The following is a 20,565-nucleotide window of genomic DNA, read 5'->3' as shown; positions in this document are numbered from 1 at the left end:
ACAAATGTATAGAGGCGTCCTGGATTCCAGTGCCCATCTAAACGGCCGTTCCCGTCATGCGATGTTCGGTTCTAAACCTTGTCACGGCGTCACCTTAGGCCTGTGCATGCGCTCTCAGCGGGGAATTTAGTTATGATCGGAGGCAGAAGAAGGCTGCACTACCACTATGAATGAAGCATTGTGGATAGGCGCCGACGGAGGTCTGTGTATGGGGGGAAGGCGGGGGTTGTTACAGTGGTGTGTGGGCGGCAGCACATGCAATCGTGGTGTGTAATGCTGATTCCCCGTAGCTTAGCCCGTGATGACAATTTATTGTTATATTTTCAAGACTTATCCATCCTATGCCTGCAGTTATCACCCTTTTCGTTAACTCTTGGAACCGGGATGCACAGGATGAAAAAGCGGCTGTGACTTGGGTATACGACAGCAAAACGAAAACCGACTGTTAAAGTAAACGTATTTAAGGGCACCAGCATCCCGTATGCATTTGCTGGCAGCTGCGCGTGCTGCGTGCTGCGTCGTACTGACGTTCATTAAGCCGTCGTGGTTTTGCGCTAAGCGTTGCAGCAAGAAGCCCAAAGCCCACCAACTGTTCTTCCATGGTTTAACTACAGAACTTTGCAGCTGTCAAGCCAAGACCAGTAAAAAGTGACCCTTAAGTCTGCCTTATGGACAAAGAGAGAAATAGGTGTTACTGACATGTCGACATACGACTGACAACACTATTAAGATGAAGGGTTTTATGACACAGTTTGCTAGTGGGGCTGTCGGCAAGAATTTACAGGAGGGGCTTGGGACCCTTGCGACAAAGGCTCAAGGCATACTTGGTCAGGGTTTGCCTAAAAATGCTCCACCAGGTGACGATTGAGTCTGAACTTCGCGGGCCGCTGTGCTTGAAGGGCAATTTCGAGTTGGGCGATCGCTTGGAGTGTTTTTTGGGGCAGCTGTGGGGTCCAACTCTTGTTACATAAAAAGTAGAATTTCTTAAGAAGGTGGTTCGTGCACCCTTCTATGCGGTAGCCTCATTGAAACCTGTTGCATCACAGGCTCCACGCCAGAACTTGCGCGATCAAGGGACCCAATGTCCGCCGGTGGAGTCACAAGTGGCTTTGCTTTGCCGGTGGAATCACAACTACAGCTGCAGGTGCGGTTACCCCTTGCGTCTAATGAGCCAGTTCAGGCAGGGGGAAAGAAGCTGGGCACTGCTAGGCCTATTCCGCCAGCGGATCCAGAAGTACCGTATGGGCCCTGACATGGCTACACAGGTCATTTGGAATGCCCTATACTATCAAGGATGTTTCCTGCATAGCATCCTCCGCACTTGCTCGGCTGCTGGGGAAGGAGGGTACTGCCTGCACACTTCAACGGCCGGCACAGAATAAATACCTTCACGGCTACATTGCCCCTTGCTAGTGACTTGCTTGCGGCTGCACCCGAAACTGCACGCAACGCGACAATACACTACTAGTATCAACACATCCCAACCCTGCCGCCGCAGGAGCCGTACAGTGCAGATGAGGAGGGCGCAGTCCTGCGTCAGCAAGTGGTCCAGTTACAGGTACGGTGGGCGAATTTCCCTCCGGTATACGGTGGGGCGGTACTCCACAGGCGGCTCGTGTGCTTAAGGCTAGGTAAACGGGGGCAGGAAAACGAAGAGCGCACACGAATCGCCTTTGCTGGCGTACACCTCGCGACCCATCAGGAAGGAGTAAACTCTCGCATGCACATCTTCGTATTGCAGTGCACCCAGTCGGTGCACCCAGGTTCTCAAGGTTCGGTCTCCGTTATTAAATGGCTATGTGAGCCTATGTGAGCCCTGGATCCCCTGTGCACGTCCCCATGTCCCTGTCCCGATGCTGGCCCTTGGGTGCTAACACTCGCGCTACGCACACTTGCGCACAGCATGGCTCGCGCTGCATTCCCGAGTCTCCAATCCGTCAGCATGGCCTCATCCGTGGTTACCTGCGCCCTGGGGCGTGTCCACTAAACCCATTCGTTTGCCAACCCATGAGCACGTGCAGGTAAAGAACGGGATGCTTCAGGCGGAGCTGGAGGAGGCGCGAGGCTTTGCAGAGGAGGCTGCCCGGCTGCGGGGGCTGGTGAGCGACATGGAGGTTAAGCTGCTATTTGCGCTCAAGGGCACCGACGGCATGCAGCCCTTGTTGCCCAAGGTGAGTGGTGCGGTAGTATTGGGGGGCGCGCTGGCACTGCAATTCTGCTGCTCCGCGTAAACGCGGGACGAACATGGGGATCAAGTGCTGAAGAACATCGACGCTGTTTTGTTTCCCAGTGGGTTTCTTAAGTGGGGCGGTTTCCTGCGTCCGTGTTGAGTCGGCAGAGCTTGGGCGATAAGTAGGCAGCTGGCTGAGACCTGAAACGCGCTGTGCTTCCTCCTCGTCGTCGACACCGTATGGACGTCGAATGTAAGGACTCCACAGGGAAGAGAAGCAGCCAAGGCATCTCAGACACCCGCCCTAGGCAACGTGCAGATGCCCTGGCAGCACTATGTACTGCTAACGCTGGGTTAAGCAATCACATAAAAGGCGGGTCCGCCGGTCGCGAACGATAACTGGAGTCTTCATTCATCGTTCAGGGTTCCTCACGGCTACCCCCTCCCTCTACACCCGCCCTCGTGCTGGCGATTCAGGTGATTCAGGAGCAGCAGAAGAGGATCGACGAGCTCACTTCTGCACTGGCGGAACGTAACGGACAGACAGCAGGGCTGCGAGCAGACAACGCGCGCCTCAGGTGGGTGCAAACCACGGCAGATCAGCGGCAAAACGCCCGCCGCTGTCTTCAGGGATTTTAGGGACATAAGTTTGGGTGACGCGCTGGGCTTTGTTTTCCGTGGCCGCAGGTGTCAGGTGGAGGACCTCATGTCGAAAATGGCCTCATCAGCACGCCATGCAGAGGCGACGCACAATGAGCAGCTGAGGGAGCTGCACGGCCAGCTTATGGCCGCGCAGGAGCAGGTGCGGCAGCTGCGCGCGGCAGCGATGGAACGCCGCAGCGATGGCGGCGGCAGGAGCGGCGATGAGGCGGCGGCGCTGCGCGAACAGCTGGCCCACGCTCGCAATGTGATCAAGGAGCTAGAGGAGGAGGCAGAGGAGCTGCGGGCTGCGTGTGACAAGGCGCGCACGGCCCACGGTGGCGGGAGCGGCGGCGGCGGCAACAGCAGCGCGGAGGCCCTTGAGTGGCGCATCGCGGAGCTTGAGGAGCAATTGGAGGAGGCGAATGACAAGCTGCAGGAGGCGGAGCGCAAGCTTGGGTCGCGCTCTTCCGGCGCAACCGCTTCGGGCTCGCCTGACATGGCAGCTCTCGAAGCGGAGGTCCAAAAGCTGCGCGGCGAGTTGGAGAGCGAGCGGCGTAAAGTTGCGGACGTGGCGGCCGCCGCCGCAGCTGAGGCGGTGCTGGAGGGAGAGGCGGCGCTGCAGCGGCTGCAGAAACGCTTGGCAGAGGTGGAGAAGGGCGAGCAGTTGCAGGCGGCCGCGCGTAATGCCGTGGAAAGGCACGCTGGGGAACTTGAGGCGCAGCTGGAGGCGCTGCGGACAGAGCACCAGCGGGCGATGGAAGCGGCCGCCACAGAATCAACGGGCGCAAAAGCCGCTATTAAAGCAGAGGAGGCCGCTGTTGCAGAGTTGCAGTCACAGCTGGACGCTGCCACAGTTCGCATCGGCGCATTGGAGCGTGACTTTGCTGCCGCAAACGAGCAGTGTGCTGCTCTGCAGCAGCAGCTGTCGGCTGCAGTGGCCAGGGCTGCTTCGTCTGAGGCCTCGGCAGAGCAGTTGCGCGCAAAAGAGGCGGCAACGCGGATGGAGGCGGCTGAGGCGCACAGCCGAGCCGATGCGACGGCGGCGCAGCTCAACGAGCTGCAGCGCGCCGTAGCGGTGGCGGAGCAGCGTGCTGGCGAGCTGGCGACGGAGCTGGTCGTCACCCAGAGGAAACTGGAGACCGCTACCGAGCGCATTGTGCTTTACACAGGTAATGGCGGTGGTTCTTTTGGGAACTAGGATGCAGGGCGGAATAATGGGTGCTGCCCCAGGCATCACTCACCAACCGCAGGCCTGGGCTGGACTGCCACGAAATGGCGCATGGTTGCGCTGGACAACAAACTAATTTAGTGTTTAAACAAAACTATCGGCATAACGTGCTCAGGTCTTGCGCGTAGCTGACACGACGGTGTACTCCTTGTCCACTGCACGCCCGGCTACGCCGTTGGAGAGGAATTCACCACTCTCTAGCGCACCCGCTGCACCTGCGCATATCTGAGCCGATGGACTGCGGCTGATGGGTGGTTTACGTTACCAGGGTCCTATCGGTTGTATATTTGTTGCTGCAGAGCGGGAGCACGAAGCCGAGCAGATTGTGGCTACCTATTCCGCGGCAGAGGCGAGGTATGCAGACGCGCAGGAGGAGCTTGCGCAGCTCCGGGACCGGAATGAGAAGCTGCGGGAAGCGCTGGCTCTGGCTGAGGTGGAAGCGGCTGCTGCCAGGGACGAGGCGGAGCAGCGCCAAGAGCAGGTGGGTGTTTTCTGCTGCGACGAGAAGGTGTAGCAGCAGGCAGCAAAAGCAGTAAAAGACACTTGCCTCTTTCCCCATGCTTCCCTCCACTGGCTGATTCAGGCTCAACTTGCAAATGAGAAGGTGGCCCAGCTGCGTGCGCATCTGGACAAGTTGAGGGAGCGTAAGGCCGGGCTCGAAACGCAAGTGCAGGAGTTGCAAGACAAGGTACGGCGATTGGGGCGTGTCGCGTGGAAAGGGGATTGCGGATGGATGGCTGCGCAGATAGCCGTGGACAGTCAAATCTGGCGGGCGAATCTACTGGGCATAGAGGTTGGGGTGGCAGGGGCTGACCCCGGTGTCGCACGGCATGCTGTGGTGCAGAGTGGTGGCTCCTTGTCTTGTCAGCGATTTTAGAGCCGTGTTGCTCGCGCAGCTTTCATTGCGCAGCTTTCAGAGGCATTAGGCAAGGCAGGACAAGCTCATTCCTCATTCCTCTCTTGATTGTCCCAAGCGGCATCGCCCTACTGCCCGTACTTTTCCATCCTCCCTTTCTGAAAAGCTCGCTGCATCCCAGTTGGAGGTAGAGGCAGCCAAGAGTAGTCTCGCGGCTCAGGACCCGCCGAGCAGACAAGCAGGGGTAACGGCGGTAGCGGCACTGATTGGGGCGGAGGTAGGTGTGGTTTCGGAGCTGCCGAGGGGCAACAGCGTCACGGCGGCGTCGAGCCAGACAATCGAGTTGCCGGCCGCCAGCGTGTCGACTGACACTGCTGGGCTGCCGCGAGCGGAGATGCCGACCGCTTCCACAGACACGGAGGGGCTGCCCCGGTTGCTCATGCCGACCGCTTCCACAGACACGGAGGGGCTGCCCCGGCTGCTCATGCCGACCGCTTCCACAGACACGGAGGGGCTGCCCCGGTTGCTCATGCCGACCGCTTCCACCGATACCACCGGGTTGCCACGACCGGACATGCCCAGCGCGGCCACGGATACGATAGGACTGCCTCGGGCCCTCATGCCCACGGCTTCCACGGACACAGAGGACCTGCCATCGCAACCACGGCCTGTAGCCGAATATGTCGTTGGTGCGAAGGCGGAGGCGGAGACAGCCGGAGCTGCAACGGAGACTGAGCCGAGCCTCGATGTGGGAGCAGAGCCTGAGGGAATGGAGGCAGAGGAGCAGATGCTACGGCAGAAGTGGCTGGTTTCGGAGCTTACCGCGCAGTTGGAGGCTATGCAGTTGTCCGCGGCAGCGCTCGTGGAGCAGCTGAAGGAGCGGGAGGCAGAGGTTGCGCTGCTGCGGGCCGCCACGACCGCGCCTGGAGCTGCTCATGCCAGCCAGGTGGGTGCTATCGAGGTGGGGGATGGTGCGGTCGTGGAGGCATCCCTGGCCCAAGGCGCCAACGCCGAGGCCGAGACGGTGGCAGAAGCGGCGGCGGAGGTGGCAAAGCCTGCGGAAGCAGCTGCTGTGCCAGGTCGCGGTTGGGATCAAGAGGAGTGGGACGCTTGGGACGGCGATGAGCAGTCGCCGCAGCCAGGGCCAGCACCCGCCAGCAGCACGAATGCGACGGCGGCGACTGCTGCTGTTGGTGCGAGTCTTGCGGCGGATGGTATAGCTGAGGCCGGCGGCAGCGGCGCAGCAGCGCCAGCTGCGGACGGAACATTGGACGCAGCGGAGGCGCGCGTCGCGGTGTACGCGTCGGAGTTGGCACTGCTGCAGGATACGATTAAGCAGCTTCTGAGCTGCTGGAGCGGCTCGGCGGCTGCGCCGATGGCCAACGGCTACACGCCTGGTCATGACCATGGCCACAGCAACGGTGACAGAAGCAGCCCTGGCATCCATGACGTGGGCAGCTCTCAGGAAACGGCCGTGCTGGGCAGTACGGTGGTGGCGCTGCTAGGGCAGCTGCAGGCTCACTTCGAAGAGGCGGCCTTTCTGCGGCATCAACTGGTCGAAGCGGCGGAGGAGCTGGAGCGGCTGCAGGCCAGGGTTTCTGCTGCCGAAGCGCATGGTGGCAACGAGGATGGCGACGTGGCGCAGCGCTTGGAGGAGCTGGAGGGCGAGATGGCGCACATGATGCAGGTGCGATGGGCGCGTGTATGCAGGAGTCTGCAAATTTACAAGCCCACGATTCTTGGCGGATGTGCGAGTTGCTAGATAAATAGCAGCTTGTTGAGCGTGCGGTCCCAGGCAATGGCTTGCATGGCTTCCGTGTCCGCGGCTATGGCCATGTCTGTCTTGCTGCATTGCCTCACTCCGTTCCCCCCCGCTCTGCTATGGCCGTCTCAAGGCATCCTTTGGCCTGCTTTTGTAATGCTTGAGATGTTGCCCCTGATTCACAGGACATGGCCGCCGCAGAGCAGCGCGCTCAGGCCGCTGAGGCTGCAGCTGCCGCTGCTGCTTCCTTGCGCCAGCAGCTTGAGCACCAGCTCCAGCGCTCTGACGAAGCCGCCGCCTCGGCTGATGCCAATTTACGGCAGCTCGGCATTGAGCTAGATGCCGCCCTGTCGGAAGCAAAGTTGGCAGGGGAACGCGCGGCGGAAGCTGCTACCGAGCTGGCGTCGTGCCGCGCGGAGCTGGCGGAGATGCGCGCGGCGCTAGAGGCTGCCGAGGGGACGGGTGCCGCGAAGCTGGCTGTGGTGGAGAAAGCGTTAGCAGAATCCCGGGCGGCTTCGGAGGCGGCGGAGACGCGGGCCGCCGACGCCCTTGCGGCAGCGTCCGCAGCGGAAGCTCGCCTGAATGAACAGGAGGCGCGACTGGTATTGGCGGAGCAGGCGCTGGCGTCAGCGACGGCCGCCGTCGAGGTAAACGCCACTGAAGCAGCAGCGCCTCCGCCTCCGCCAGGCGCAGCCTCGTCACCCATCTCGCCTGAGCATCTAGGCCTTATGCGACAGATAGCCGCAGCCGCGCAGACCTTTGCGCCGCTGTTCCATGCGGTCAAGGCTTCGTGTGGCAGCGTGGACGAGCTATCGCAGCGGGTTTCGGAGCTGGAGGCCCTGGCGACCAAGCTCATGGACATCGTGGCGGCTGGCGGCGCGCCCGCGGCGCCGCCCTCCTATGAGCAGTCCTTCAAATCCAGAAACATAGGGCCGGCAGCAGCGATGCTCTTGGCTGCTGAGGCCGTAGCGGCAGCGGTAGAGGAGACGTCCGCTGCCGCTGACAGACCTGCCGGTGGCGCCAGCCCTAGCGGCAACCCGCCGCCGGACTTGCCAAAAATCTTGACCAGGAACCTGAGCGCCAGTCGGCGCGTCAGCGATGATGCCAGCTTGCGGCTGCGGGTAAGCGTGAAACGAGGGCCATCAGGGTTACGAGGCTTTGGGGCTTCGGGTTTAGGGTTTTCACTTGACGCTTGAGGCTGCGCGCTGCAGCTGAATGGGATGGCGCTTGCACACATAGTTACATCGTATTGCTGATCATGCCCGGGCGCCCTTCACCAAAGTTCCTTCGATGAATGGCGACTGGTCCGTGTGTGGTTCATGGCTCTGTTGACGGGTCGGTGTCTGAATCGGGCGCATTGGCAAGCCCCGTATACAGCGGCAGTCCCTCATTGCCTGTACATGGCAGACGTGAGCTCCCCCAGACCAATTGGGGGCCTCCACAGGCGTGGTCGTGGCCGAATGCTTGCTGTGGACCAACGGGGCCTATGACTTCGTAGCACTTGGATGATAACCTGCTACTTGTGGCCCTGAACGGCGCCATCCTTTGCGTTCTATCGTCCCTAATCACCCATCCCACGTGCAGCTGGAGATGGCGGAGGCTGCGGTCCGCTCGGCTGAGTCGGAGCTGCGCATACAGACCAATCTGGCTGAGTCACTTCGGGCGGAGCTGCAGGAGCTGCAGGCCGCCTTGGAGGCGCGGCGTGCGGCCACAGTGTCCAAGGTCAGTTGGCAGAGATTTCCATCTTGCCGGCCATGCGACAACCATGCCCGAATATTAACCGTACAATGCAGACAGGGCATGAACGTGTGTGCGTGCAGGCACAGGCCAATGTCACAGGGGTACAAGAGGCCCAGGGAAAGCAATCGAAAGGCAGGATGTGTATGCACGCCCACACACCCACACTTGCGCTGGCTGCTAACGGCTGCTAACCTCCCATCGAGCCGCGCGGGCTGTGAGCGGCCCGCGAGCGCGAAACTCGCTTCAGGGATTGTGTCTCTGCGTGTTCTAAGCTGGAGCTGCGCTGACTCTCGGACAGACGTTTTTCGGTCGTCAGCTCATCATTACCGCGGGCGTGGCACAGGACCCTTGTTGGTTGTATTTCATCGCGTGCAACTGTCGCTCAAGCGATCATGTGCCCCCATACGGTCACACGCTAAACTGGACATCGCGGTGCAGAAGCGTGGTGCGCCTTGGCATGCGTGGGCGATTGGTACACGGCATTGTACACGGATTGGTACACGACAGCTGAGTCGCTGTCTTTGCCTTCGCACGTGCAGGAGACCGTCGCGGCTATGGAGGCATCATACAAGGAGCAAATCATGCAGCTTCAGGGTTACCTCAACAGGGCGGCGGACAAGCAGGCGCGCCAGATCGCGGCCTTTGAGGAGGAGCACTCGCAGGCGCTAGCCGTGGAGCAAGCGCAGAGGGCGGCGGCGGTTGCGGCGGCTGCAAAGGCAGCGGAGGAGCGTGCCGCGGGGCTCGAGTTACAGCTGGAGGCGGTGCAGCTCGCGAGGGTGGCGGCGGAGGGGCGTGTGGCAGCTGCAGAGGTGGCAGCGGAGGAGGCCAAGCGGCTGGCGCAGGACATCGAGCGGGGATGGGGAGAGCGGCTTGAGAGGTGAGCATCTACACCTGCGGCCGCTGAATTGCCCTTTAAGGTCCGGTTCGCTCGCGTTTCCGAGCTCACGTAGCGCGAGAGAACCCGCGCATTAGAAGATGCCGCGCTTGAGCTGCTTTTGGTGCTGTCGCTGAAAATGATCTCGTTGCTTACCTTGTTAAACAGGTTGCAGAAGATCAACAAGAAGCGGGCGGCGGAATTGGACGAAGCACGAGCCGAGAGCAGCGGCCTCAGTGAGCGCCTGGCTGCTTTGACCGAGCAGGTGACTTCATTGCAGGCGGAGCTTCTCGAGGCACAGAGGTAATGAAATGGGAGAAGAGGGGACCGGGGCGCCAGAGACGGTCCGTATTGGACAGAAAGGGCAAAACTCGACGGAAGAGGACCTCGATGCGGCGACATCCGCCTGGAAGACTTTCTGCTGCTGCGCTGTCTGGATTGTAGGCCATGTCCCAATTAAAACTTTGCATCTAGGGGGTGTCGTTGGGTCTGTAGCTTTGCTGCCGCAGGAAGTTTCAGCCGGTTGGTAACGGTACGCGACATCACCACATGCGCATTCTCGCCTGCACCGTGGACTTCCCGTTGGCCATCGCGGCTTACTGCTCCATTTCCGTTTCCGCCCTGGCAGGCAGCTGGAGTCGGAGCGTGCATCTGGGGGGGAGCTGCGTGCGCGGTTGGCCTCTCTGCAGGAGGCGGGTGACAGCACAGGGCTCGAGGTTTCGGAGCTTCGGTCGCGTGCCGAGGCGGCGGACGCCCAGGTGGCTGACCTGGAGCAGCGAGTGACCACCGCGGAGGCCAGGCTGCTGGCCAGCGAGGCCGACCGGTCAAAACTGGCCGATCAGGTGCGGCTGCTGTTTCCCGGCTTGCCAGGAACAGGTCATGGTGCCATATGCGCGCGGATGCCCCAGGAAGGTTGGCCCCAGGAGAGAAGAAGCGGGGTAGTCCTTAGGGTCAGTCCTTATTTGTGAGATACGTCTTTTCCGTGTCAAGCTTGATTCCTTTGGGGAGCGGGATTTCAAGCCCGATTGCCCTCTGGTGCCGATGTGCGCAGCTGGTACTGTTGCACTCGCTGCGGGAGGAGCGCGCAGCGGCGCTGGCGGCGCTGGCGGAGGCGCGGGATGGGCAGGCGGGCTTTGAAGCGTTGCGAGTGCGGTGCGAGGCGGCGGAGGCCGCCCGGGACCGCACGGCGCAGGAGCTGAGTCGTGTGACAGCGATGATGGGCAACTTGGAGGCGCGCCTGCAGCAGGTGCGCCACGACGGCGCATGACGTGAAAGTCCACGGCTCAAATTGTGTGTTTTACACCTCCTGGAGTTGCGTTACCAGCCAAAGGTGTAACGGGGGCCCACACGAGCCATCAGGGGGCCCAAGGGCCCCAGGGTGGAAGGCTGTCCGAAGTAAACAGACATGGTCGGTCGATGGAGCAACAAACCAGGCCTAGGAGATGCTTATCCGTAGTTGCGGCTTCTTATTACGTGTGTATTGCAGCAATGTGAGACCGTCGGTGATCTTGGAGCTGGGCCAACCGCCTTGTGGTTTGGGGGCGGTGTTGCAGGTGGAGGATGAGAACGAGGGACTGGTAGCGGAGCTGGATGAGGAGCGGCGCCGAGGGGCCGCACTGGCCCGGACCTGGGCTGGGGAGCTAGAGGCGCTGCCGACGCTGCCGCGAGACCGCTGGCCTGCGGCGGTTCGGCGACTGGTTGACGGACTGGAGAGCCGCGCAGGGCAGGCGGTGGAAACCTCTAGTCGGTAGGTTGGGCTTGGCTGGGCTCTGGCAGGCTGTGGCGCGGGCAGGCCTAGGCGCGGTTTCAGAGCTGCGAAGTGCTACTCCAGGTCAGGCCTATTGGGGTAACGTTGCGTTGGCATGTCGTTACGTACGTATGCTGTTTGCTAGAAGCCGTCTAGGTGCAAACATTGTGCTAAGTGAGGCTGGACGGGTAGTATGGCAATCCGTCCAATTAAGAGAGTGGAGCATCCTGTCCCAGAGGGTCCTCTCATCCGAATTGAGTGCTAGATCGGGCCAGTCCTTGCGGCGCACACTACTCCTGGGCGTATTACACGACGCAGCTTCCTGGGAGTGTAAGCGCTTTGACCTGCGCCTTATGGGTGCTGCGGGCGCCTGCTTCCGAAACCGTTTTCTTTTTCAGATGTGTGGCTCACTCGCCGTGATCCGGGTTGCAGGGTTTCCGACCCCTCTGGCCACAGCCATGCCGATGACTCAGCGGCGGCTGAGCTAGAGGCGCTGCGCGAGGCGGCCAAGGCGGCCGCGGAGCGTACGGCGCGAGTGGAGGCGCAGGCAGCGGCCGCCAATGCGGCCTTGGATGCGTTGCGGCGGCAAATGGACGAGGCGCGGGCGCGGGCGGATGCGGAGGCACGCATGGAAGGGGCACGCAGGCTGGGGGAGCTGGTACGTGCGCAGGGGGCACAGGGATCCCCTTTCATGGGCAAGCTTGCGCTTGATGCGGAATGTATGCGAAAGCCAAAAAAGAAGGGCGAGTCTTTGAACTCGGTTGTTCCTCCTCCAGAGCCTTCGCCTCTTCCTCTGCCGTTCCGGGTTGCCTTGGGCACCGATCATCCGCTACAGGAGCGTGCAGTGGAAGCGTTGGGGAGAGCTCTAGTACGTTCCGTAGTTTCATGTTGAAGCCCACGTCCCTCTTCCCCGCCTGTCTGCCTGCCCTCCGGATTTTGTGATCGCAGGATGCCCTGCGTGCGCAGCTGTCGGAGCGGGGCGACGCACTCGAGGAGGAGCTGCGTGCGACGAGGCAGCAGCTACAGGCGGCAGAGGCGGGCATGTTGGAACTGCAGGCAAGCCAGGCACTGCATGAGGGCTCTGGGAAAGACAGAGTTGTGTTGTTGGCTGATACCGGGAGACGTTAAAGGAAAAGTGCATCGCTGCGCCAGATAAGGGTTCGCATGGTGGGCCACTGCAAAATGCGGAATAGAATGGGTCTATTTCGCCGTTTGATGTCACCCGGGAGCCATAGGTATACGGTATGTGGCCACGCTGTCGCGTATGGATGGTGGGGAGCACTTTGCTTATGGTTGGGATGCATAGGGACGGCTTTGGCGTATGTGCGAGCACGGCGTCCACGTGCATGTGGGTATGTGATGCTAGTGTTGGATGTGGTGGTGCTTGCAGGAGGAAATCCAAGGGCTCCGTGACAAGAGCCGGACGCTGCTAGAGGAGAAGGAGCTGGAGGCGGATGCGCTGCGAGCGCAGCTACGCCAGGCGCGCACGGCAGCTGCAGGACTGGGCGCAGGGAGCTCATCCACCTCGCTGCTGTATAAAGCCGGCGCTGGCAGCAATGTGTCCCTGACCACAGTCGCACCGGCGCCAGCCGGGCCTGGTGACGGCGAGGCCCATCTCCAGCATCAGCGGCCGCTGTCTGGGTCAGCCTCCAATTTGTTGCAGCCCCAGCTGAGCACGTCGTCGTCGGGAATTGTTGCGAACAGTGCTCTCCAGTTGCAGGGCGCGACCGATCCGGCGGTGCTGGCGCTGCGCTCCCAGATTGCGGCCCTGCAGCACGAGCTGGAGGAATACAAGTGGGTGTATGGGGGCGAGGGTGCGGCGTATAAGGGGGTGCGGCGGGCGAGGAGTATTATGAAGCCGCCGTTTATCAGGCAGGTTCAATTGGGGGTTGGTGGTGATGGTGGCCACTGAACCCGAGCCGAACACTGCCGGCTTGGGGAAATGGATCAGGGTGCCCTTAACCGAAACGAACAGGAGGGCCAAGGCGATCCTTAAAAGTGCGTACCGGGTGAAGCCATAACACCCTGTCCCACACACCCCAATCACAAAACAACTAGGTCGCATTGTCTCCCTCTCTTCGGTTAGTGACCCTGTTCCACGCTGGCCCTCGTCCCGTCGCGCCTCAGCCATGCATGCTCTGCGCCAGCCATCGGCGCCAGCGTTGGCCCTTCGTTTTAAACATACCAGAGCACCTCTCCCGCCTGGAGAGTTCCCACGCCTATTTGGATGCGGTGGACAAGGCTGCAATTGACGTAATTGCTTCCATCCTTGCATGCCATATTCTGCTGCCGGCCTGGTGTTTCAGGCACGCCTACGAGGACGCCGAATCGACCCACCAGCTGCGTGACACGGCGCAGGCGGCTCTGCGGGAGGAGCTGGCGCGACTGCAGGCGCAGATGCAAGTCAGCAACCAGGACGTTCAGGTGCGTGTGTCGCGCGTTTGGAGGGATGCGCGCGGCTGTCGGCTTTGCGAGCGTTGCAGGCTCAGGGCAGGGGTAAGACCGGAGCAGGTTTATCATTTGTGGTGCCGGCTTTGGATGGTCATGGGGTCGAGAGGTAGCGCTGTCACGTGCTGCGCCGCTGGGGCAACCTGTCCGTCATGCACGCAACTGTGGCATCGCTGATGCCATTCAAGCTATGGTTGGCTGTGCCACGTCACTGTAAACTGACCTGACAGCTGTCTTGGCGCGAACACGCTATCGATTCCCAAGAACGCCTCCCACCTTCCGCTCTTTTGTTGGGGAGTTCCTGGGCTAACCTCGGTTGGGGTCGAAAGCGTGGGAATGTATAGCATCTGAAAATTCCGTCTGACCCGCTTGCGGGTCCCTCACCCTGCGGTCTTCCCCCTGCTCTAACGTGACACAGTACCTCCGGGCGGCCATCATTAGCTTCTTCGAGAGCGGTTCACTGCCCCGGGAGGGGCCCGTTCTACAAGTGCTGTCCAGGCTACTGCGCTTCACACCCACTGAGATGGCGGGCATTGCCGCGGCTGACCACGCGCATCGCAGCGGCAGGCGCGGCACAGGCGTCAGCGGGGCGGCGCCAGCAACCCATGGGCCGGGGCAGCACGCGGCGGCCGGGGCAGGCGGCGGCGGCCTTGGGCTGCTGGCCTCAGTCACATCAAAGGTTGCATCAGCTGTTAGCGGCCGTACACAATCGCAATCGGGAATTGGCGGGCCTGCGTTACCGAGCTTGATGCCGCAGCTTTCCTTTGGGCATCGCTAGGGTCCTTAAGGAGGGATTTGGGATTGTGTCATTCGCTGCAGCGCCGAGCCCAATGGCGCTATAGGTCGCACAACTGTGTCCTTTTGCGTCGTTTCTTAAAGGCTGGGGTGGAGGCTGATGTGTTTTGCCGCGGGTGCCGTGCATTACTCCATCTTCTTGTGCAGGTGATGTATTTAAGACGGACACAGACCCAAACGTACATGCATGCATACAAACACATCTTGTGTGGCCATGTTCAGGGGTTCGCGTTGATAGTCGTTGTGCTCCAAAGAGAGCACCCTCGCTGCGTGTATCTGTATCTGTGAATATAAGATGTTCCTACTAGTAAGTAAAGTCCTTTATCTGCTTGGACGTGTGGTGTCACGTCATGCTTCAATACCTCTGGTCACCTGTTGTCAGCTGTCATGTGATAGCCCTGTGGTGATGGTCGTTGTGGAAGACGACTCTTGCTCTACCAGTGTTTTGGTCTTACTGGCGGAACACGGAGAGGCCGTCGAGTGTAGGTGAATACATGTTGGCGCCAGGCAGATATAAGGGAGTGTGGTTTATGAGGATTGAGCAGTCCTGGTTTGTTTTACTGGTTTATTGGTTTATTTAGACTGGCTAAGTCCATGCAGTACCCAAAGCTGTTGTCTTCAGGCACCAACAACGGAATTCATGACTTCGAGCGGTGTCACGCGTCCCGCGTTGTAGCATAGTTACGGTGGACGTCGATGGACCGATGGACGGCGACAATCGGACTGGCCGTCATAACAACGCCAGTTCAGGGCTTTGAAAGGGCCATGGAAGGAACTTCTACTAATACGCGCGAGCAACGTTTCAGGGCGTTATGGTGTTGACGAGTTGTGAATACCAAGCCGCAGGATGCTGGGCCAATGCTGGCCATTTCGGGTCTCGCACCTTTAGGGACACACAGCTAGCATCGCCGATCATGTCTGCGCACGATGCGCTGGAGAAGATAGATGAGTAAAAACGTGGCAAGAGCCCTCCTGTACGGTCTGCGAAGCAATAGGCCCTCATATCGCTCCAGGAAACGAAACGTGAGCAATTTCACACAATTAGCATTTCCGTGTTCTAAGCATTGGTCCTTAAAAATTCTGAAGTGGGCCATCAATCATCATATCAGCTTCGCGTAGCAACCGAAGTGCATTCTAGGTTCCTACCCGGGGCGCGGGTTCGCGCTTTGCAGGTAAAAGGGTCTCCGATTGTTTTGAAGCTTGTTGTATGGCAGATGCTTGTCCTATGAGGTTTTGGACGGTTTTGATGCCACAGCCATCCATGACTTCGGCTGCGGCGCATGTCTTAATTGGACAAATGCCGCTGCCAGGTCCCGCTTCGTCGACACTAGTTGCTGAACACATGCCATATGCGGCTTAACCGGTAAGAATGGTTCTGGAGCCGCACTAGACTCGGTACGGAAACTCAATCGGAACCTGTGTTAAACTCTTCCTAACTAGTATTTTCTCGCTGCAGGAATAGGGTAACATTAAATGTGTGCCTGGGATGCCATCCTTAACTTTGATGGCTCGCCTTTGCAAGCACTGGGATGCGCAAGCCAAGCCTTACCACAGAAAAAAGTAGCAGTGTCGTGAGATTGACCGATGTATAATCTGTAGCAGCAAGATTGTTTGTAATTAAAGAATAGTCATCTGGCTTAGCCCGTTCACGGAACTTCCGAGCGACAAGCCTTACGCAAGGGGCGTCAATGATCGAGGAGAATATCAGGGACAAGCCACCTGCGCTATGGGATGTTGACATAATCGTTAGGGAATGTGAGGTAAGTTGCGCCCAAGGGAAACATCGTGCATCTTGCTCAATACCTAGCCCGAGCGGCAGCATGGAAAAGCTATTCCCGGAACACCGATTAGACTAGCTCACGAGCTACGTCTGAATGATATGTACCTTCGTGCACTGCAGGATCTTCCCCGTATGGACCTCATTGGTCATGCTGACCCATATATCACGCTCCAGATCACATCACCGGACAGGACTCAATCATTTAATTACAAAACCTCAGTCATATACAACACCTTGAACCCCATATGGAACGAGGAGATTTTCCTGCAAAATGTGCCAATCGGTTCGATTTGCAGCTTTCAGGTAACGCTCGGGCTAGGGCTGCCGTACTTCGGCAAGACGCACAATCTTTCATCTTTTTTATGGACTCCGCCTATGACCGTGGCCCCCTGAATGCCAAGTCGTCTTGAACTGCCCCAAAGAGAGCTGGAGGTCCCCACAACGAAATCCTGCATGCGTACCGCACTCTCAGAGCCGGCCAGATTTATGAACACACACTACCTCCCTCTTCCATTTCCGCACACGCACATACACACAACACTTTGCCACTCGCCTCATACCCACTATCGTGGCGCGCGCACTCACATACCCACAGCCTGGCCCATCCATTCTTTCATCCATCCGCAGCACAATATGGCAATCCCCCTTTCGCTCTCATCCTGAGAGATGCCCTGACCCCGGGTGTAGGAACATGCACAGCAACAGACGCGCTCTGTGTGCCGTATGTATCCCATCTGCCATCCATCCGCCATTCCGGCCGCCCGATTGTTTGCTCCCTGTCCAATCCTGTCAGATCCATATGGTTGGATAACGGTCCCTCTCCGCCCCGCTGCCAACCCAACATGTGACGGAAATTTTCATTTTTAGATCCACGATAAGGACCACCTTTCAATGGACGACCACATCGGCTCCGTCAAGCTTCCTCTGGACAGCGCATGTGTCACTGCAGCCGTCGCCCGGTCCGTCGGAGCTGCTGAAGGCGCAACCGTGCCGCACGTCGCCAGCTCCTCATCCTGCGAGCAGCCCGATATTGACGGGTGCCGTTGCCGCCTACGACTGCCCATCCAGGCCGCGCCGGGCGTGCCCGCTGCAGCTGGCCATTTGCTTCTGGAGGTGAGTTGGGGGAGGGGAATGCTGGTAAGCGGCAGCGGCTGCAGGATGGGTGGCTTTGTAACACAGCCGTTTTAAACGGCAGGACCGTGCAGACCAAAGTTTACGTGTTACCTCGGCGAAAAACCTCCCCTGCTCTCGTCCTTTCCCTTCTTTTCCTGCCTTCCACATCTGCAACCCCCCTGTTGCTATCTGGCGGTGAATGACCCGCTACGGCCGTAACTCACCGTGCACACGTCCTACCCCCGGCACTGGCGTTGAACGTTATTGAACGTTTCCGCTGTTCCGGCCGCACCGCCACCATCTTGCGCATCTCTGCGCCGACGGTGGACGGTGGACGGTGTTTGACTACTTGGGTGTGCAGCTGCGTTGTCGTGCTGCCTGCTGCGAGTCATCTCCGTCCTCCTCATCATCATCATCATCGTCATCATCCCCCCGAGTGATGCTGCACCGCGGCCCGGTGCGCTACCGTATCTCGATGTCCGCGTTGGCAGGTGAGCTCACCTGGGAGCTGCTGCGTGGCGGCAGCAGCAGCAGCAGCGGCTGTGGGGCGGGTGGGCCAGGGCCGACTGGGTGCGATGGCGAACCCCGGGAAAGGGCATGTGGGGCGTGGGGTGCTGGGTAGGATGGGGTTGGATGCTGGGCCCTGCCAAGGGCTATCATGCAGCGCCGAGTCTCCAGTGGGACATGTATCCCCAGTAGTAGCAGGAGTGGAGCTGCATGGCTGCAGGAGGGTTGCTGAGTCACAGGTGAACATGATGACGAGCACAGGTACGACATATGTACCCCAAGGCACCGAAGATCAGTTCGTTGTTCGTCGTCAGGGACTGAGCATTGCACGCCGCATGCCGCATATCGACGCGGATGCCTCAATTTTCGCTCTTCCCCCTTTTGGATGGCCGTAGGTGCCCTCACGGGGCACAACCAGGACGATGGCTTGCTGGCGTTCGCGGCCTACAAGGTCAATCTGGCGGGCCTGTCCTTGTTCTTTCAGACCGGCGCCTCTGTCCATTGGAACACAAACTACGACAAGGCGCGCCTGGTGCGGATCTTTGGTCAGCCGTGTGCAGGAGGGCGGGGCACAGGGATCAGGGAGATCAGGAGAGGGCGGGGCACAGAAGGCGGGTCCACGGGTCCAGGGAAGGCATATTCCGCATTAGGATGCTGGTTAGGATTAGATGTGTGGGATGCTGGGAAGGTGGATGGGTTGGGGGTTAGGCGGGTATCTACCCAGATGCACTGGTCGACTGTCCATGAGCCGGTTGGGGCCAGCAGCTCCATCGTTGCTCCACGTTGTCTGGTTTCGAAGGCACGGGACGCGGTCACCCTAGGTAGCCGCTGCGATGAGCTCACCCCTTGGGTAGTTGGTGTTTAAGTGGTGCTCATACATCCACACGATGTTATGTTGCGTCTTTGTCGCCGCGAACTCTCAATGGTATGCCCAGTCCTCGGGGTTGCGCGGCACGGAAGTGGGATGTCAGTGGTGCTGCTATTGCCACTTTGCTACTGCTACTGCTACTGCAGTTATTCAACAGTGTGGCAGCGGTGCAAACCGTCCGGATGCAGCATTCGCTGTTGTATAAAGACGACGGCCAACAGGTGAAGGAGCAAAGCGCGGAATGCGCGGGCGGGGGGCTATACACGGCGTGGCACTGGGCGATGCGGACCTTGCAAAATCGGATCTAGGTGGTGGTGGGGTAGTTGGGTCGACAGTTCTGTCCTTGTCAGTTCCGAGCCCCTGTGAGGGCGCGGGAGAGCTTTTTGTTTTTGGTGCCTGGGATGGCCCTTTGTCGGCTGGGTTGGACCCGAGCTCAAGTACGGAGATGGAGGGAGGGAGAGGCGCAAGTAGGGACTGGGACAGTGCCAAGCGGCTAAGTTACTCGACACAAAGCCCATCGTCGCAGCAGCTACATGGTACGTTCATCCTCTCTCCCACATTCGTGTACCAACCGCACGCAGCCTGATAGGTCGCACACGTCCATCATGACACCGCGCGATGTGAGTGTCCTCCCACCTCGAGCGAGTGATGTTTCCTTCCGTAACGCATATGTTTGTTTCCGTAATCTTGTGAAACCTCTTGTGAAATCGTGTCGTGTTGTGTGCCGTACCTGTCGTACATGTGGGGACACGGAGCAGGGGAGCAGGGGAGTGCTCCGGGGCGGCGGGGACCTGGTGGTGCTGCTGCGGGGCGGTGTGCGGGCCCAGCAGCGCCGCTACTACACGTACGTGCTCATGGATGATGGCAGTTGGCGCTTCAGCGAGACTGGCGCCGCATTCTTCTCTGACATCATGTCTAAACACGCCATGCATGCGGGCTGCGCGGAAAAGGTACGTATGAAGGGGCTGGGTTCGGCTGGGCTGGGTTGGGTTGGGTTGAGTTGGGTTGGGTTGGGTTGGGTTGGGTTGGGTTGGAGAAAGGGTGACCTGCTGGGGCCCCAGGTTCAGCCTGCAGCAGTGCACCTGGTCCTCATCAGGGCATGTGCCCCTTTCGGTGGCTTTTATTTCTACCCCGTCACCTCATCCCCTGCATGGCTCCCATTGCAACTCCGGCTTCAAGACCTCCCGCTCAATTTCCCCCTGGGCCCTCACTAGACGCTGTCCCGGTCGCCATTCCATTTCTCAAGTCATCACACGGACTCCAATTCTGCAGGTGGTTTATGCCGGGGAATTCTGCCTACTGCCTGGCGATCTGGACGCGAGCTGGTCCGTGTATCAGGGAGCCAGCCTGGCGGCCTTGGTGACGGAGGCGGACGCCGCAGCCTCGACCAGTGCGCTGGCGGGTGTAGGAGGCGCCGAGGCGGGCAACTGGACTTTGGTGGCGGACAACAACTCGGGGACTTATGCACCGCCCGCGGCGCTACTGCCGGCGCTGGCGGCGCTGCTACGGCACAACTTCCCCGGATTGCGAGTGGAGGTTCTAGAACGTAATGACGCCCGACTGGTTGCGTTGAGGTCTCGGGTACCCAGCCGTGGCGCGGGTTGACCCCTTACGGCCACCTGGGACCGCTGTGAGTTTGGGGGCCTAGTTTCATAGTTTGGTTGAGTAGCTGAACCACGGACGATGTGACTCTTGCATGGTGTTCGATTGGTTAGATACTGGGACGCGGTCGCGTGGTGGTGTGGTGGCGTGGAGTGAGGACTGCATGATGGTGCCACGGGTGATCGCGTGTGTAGTGGCGCAGTGGTGGCATTTGCGGAGGTGTTGAATGGGTATCGCAGGATGCGCGGGAGGACGCGGTCGGCCGTTGAGCACGTGCACGATGGTGGACGCGGCCAATAAGCCCGGAAGCTCCTCATGTAGTGACCACGTTTAGGCTTTATGTTGAAGGATGAGAGTGATGAGTATGTAGATTGTTGGGCCAGGTATTTGTTTGGTCGAATAGTATACAATGCGTGAACAGGAATCAGTTGCT

General features: G+C 59.7%; 2 protein-coding genes across 2 annotated transcripts; both read left to right on the top strand.

Annotated features, from left to right (window-relative positions):
* Positions 1–742: 742 nt before the first annotated feature.
* On the top strand, positions 743–14,245 carry VOLCADRAFT_88070 (uncharacterized protein; the record flags this gene model as incomplete). The annotated part of the gene is made up of 21 exons (XM_002947762.1): positions 743–857; positions 1,047–1,144; positions 1,499–1,558; positions 2,022–2,171; positions 2,648–2,748; positions 2,858–3,981; positions 4,340–4,521; positions 4,624–4,728; positions 5,063–6,583; positions 6,844–7,779; positions 8,243–8,380; positions 8,697–8,843; positions 8,938–9,275; positions 9,441–9,575; positions 9,901–10,114; positions 10,324–10,518; positions 10,826–11,019; positions 11,452–11,677; positions 12,410–12,850; positions 13,147–13,443; positions 13,886–14,245. 21 exons carry the CDS (start codon positions 743–745, stop codon positions 14,243–14,245), a joined length of 7,077 nt encoding a protein of 2,358 aa, XP_002947808.1.
* A 2,688-nt stretch (positions 14,246–16,933) lies between these two features.
* Positions 16,934–20,135, top strand: VOLCADRAFT_88069 (uncharacterized protein; the record flags this gene model as incomplete). Its single annotated transcript, XM_002947761.1, has 7 exons — positions 16,934–17,155; positions 17,517–17,646; positions 18,058–18,194; positions 18,677–18,751; positions 19,112–19,150; positions 19,289–19,480; positions 19,803–20,135. 7 exons carry the CDS (start codon positions 16,934–16,936, stop codon positions 20,133–20,135), a joined length of 1,128 nt encoding a protein of 375 aa, XP_002947807.1.
* Between the last annotated feature and the right edge of the window lie 430 nt (positions 20,136–20,565).

This window comes from Volvox carteri (genome assembly GCF_000143455.1).
Source record: "Volvox carteri f. nagariensis unplaced genomic scaffold VOLCAscaffold_7, whole genome shotgun sequence".
Classification (NCBI taxonomy): Eukaryota; Viridiplantae; Chlorophyta; class Chlorophyceae; order Chlamydomonadales; family Volvocaceae; genus Volvox; species Volvox carteri.
The sequence above is the reverse complement of the archived record's forward strand: the minus strand, read 5'-3'. Positions and strand labels throughout refer to the sequence as shown.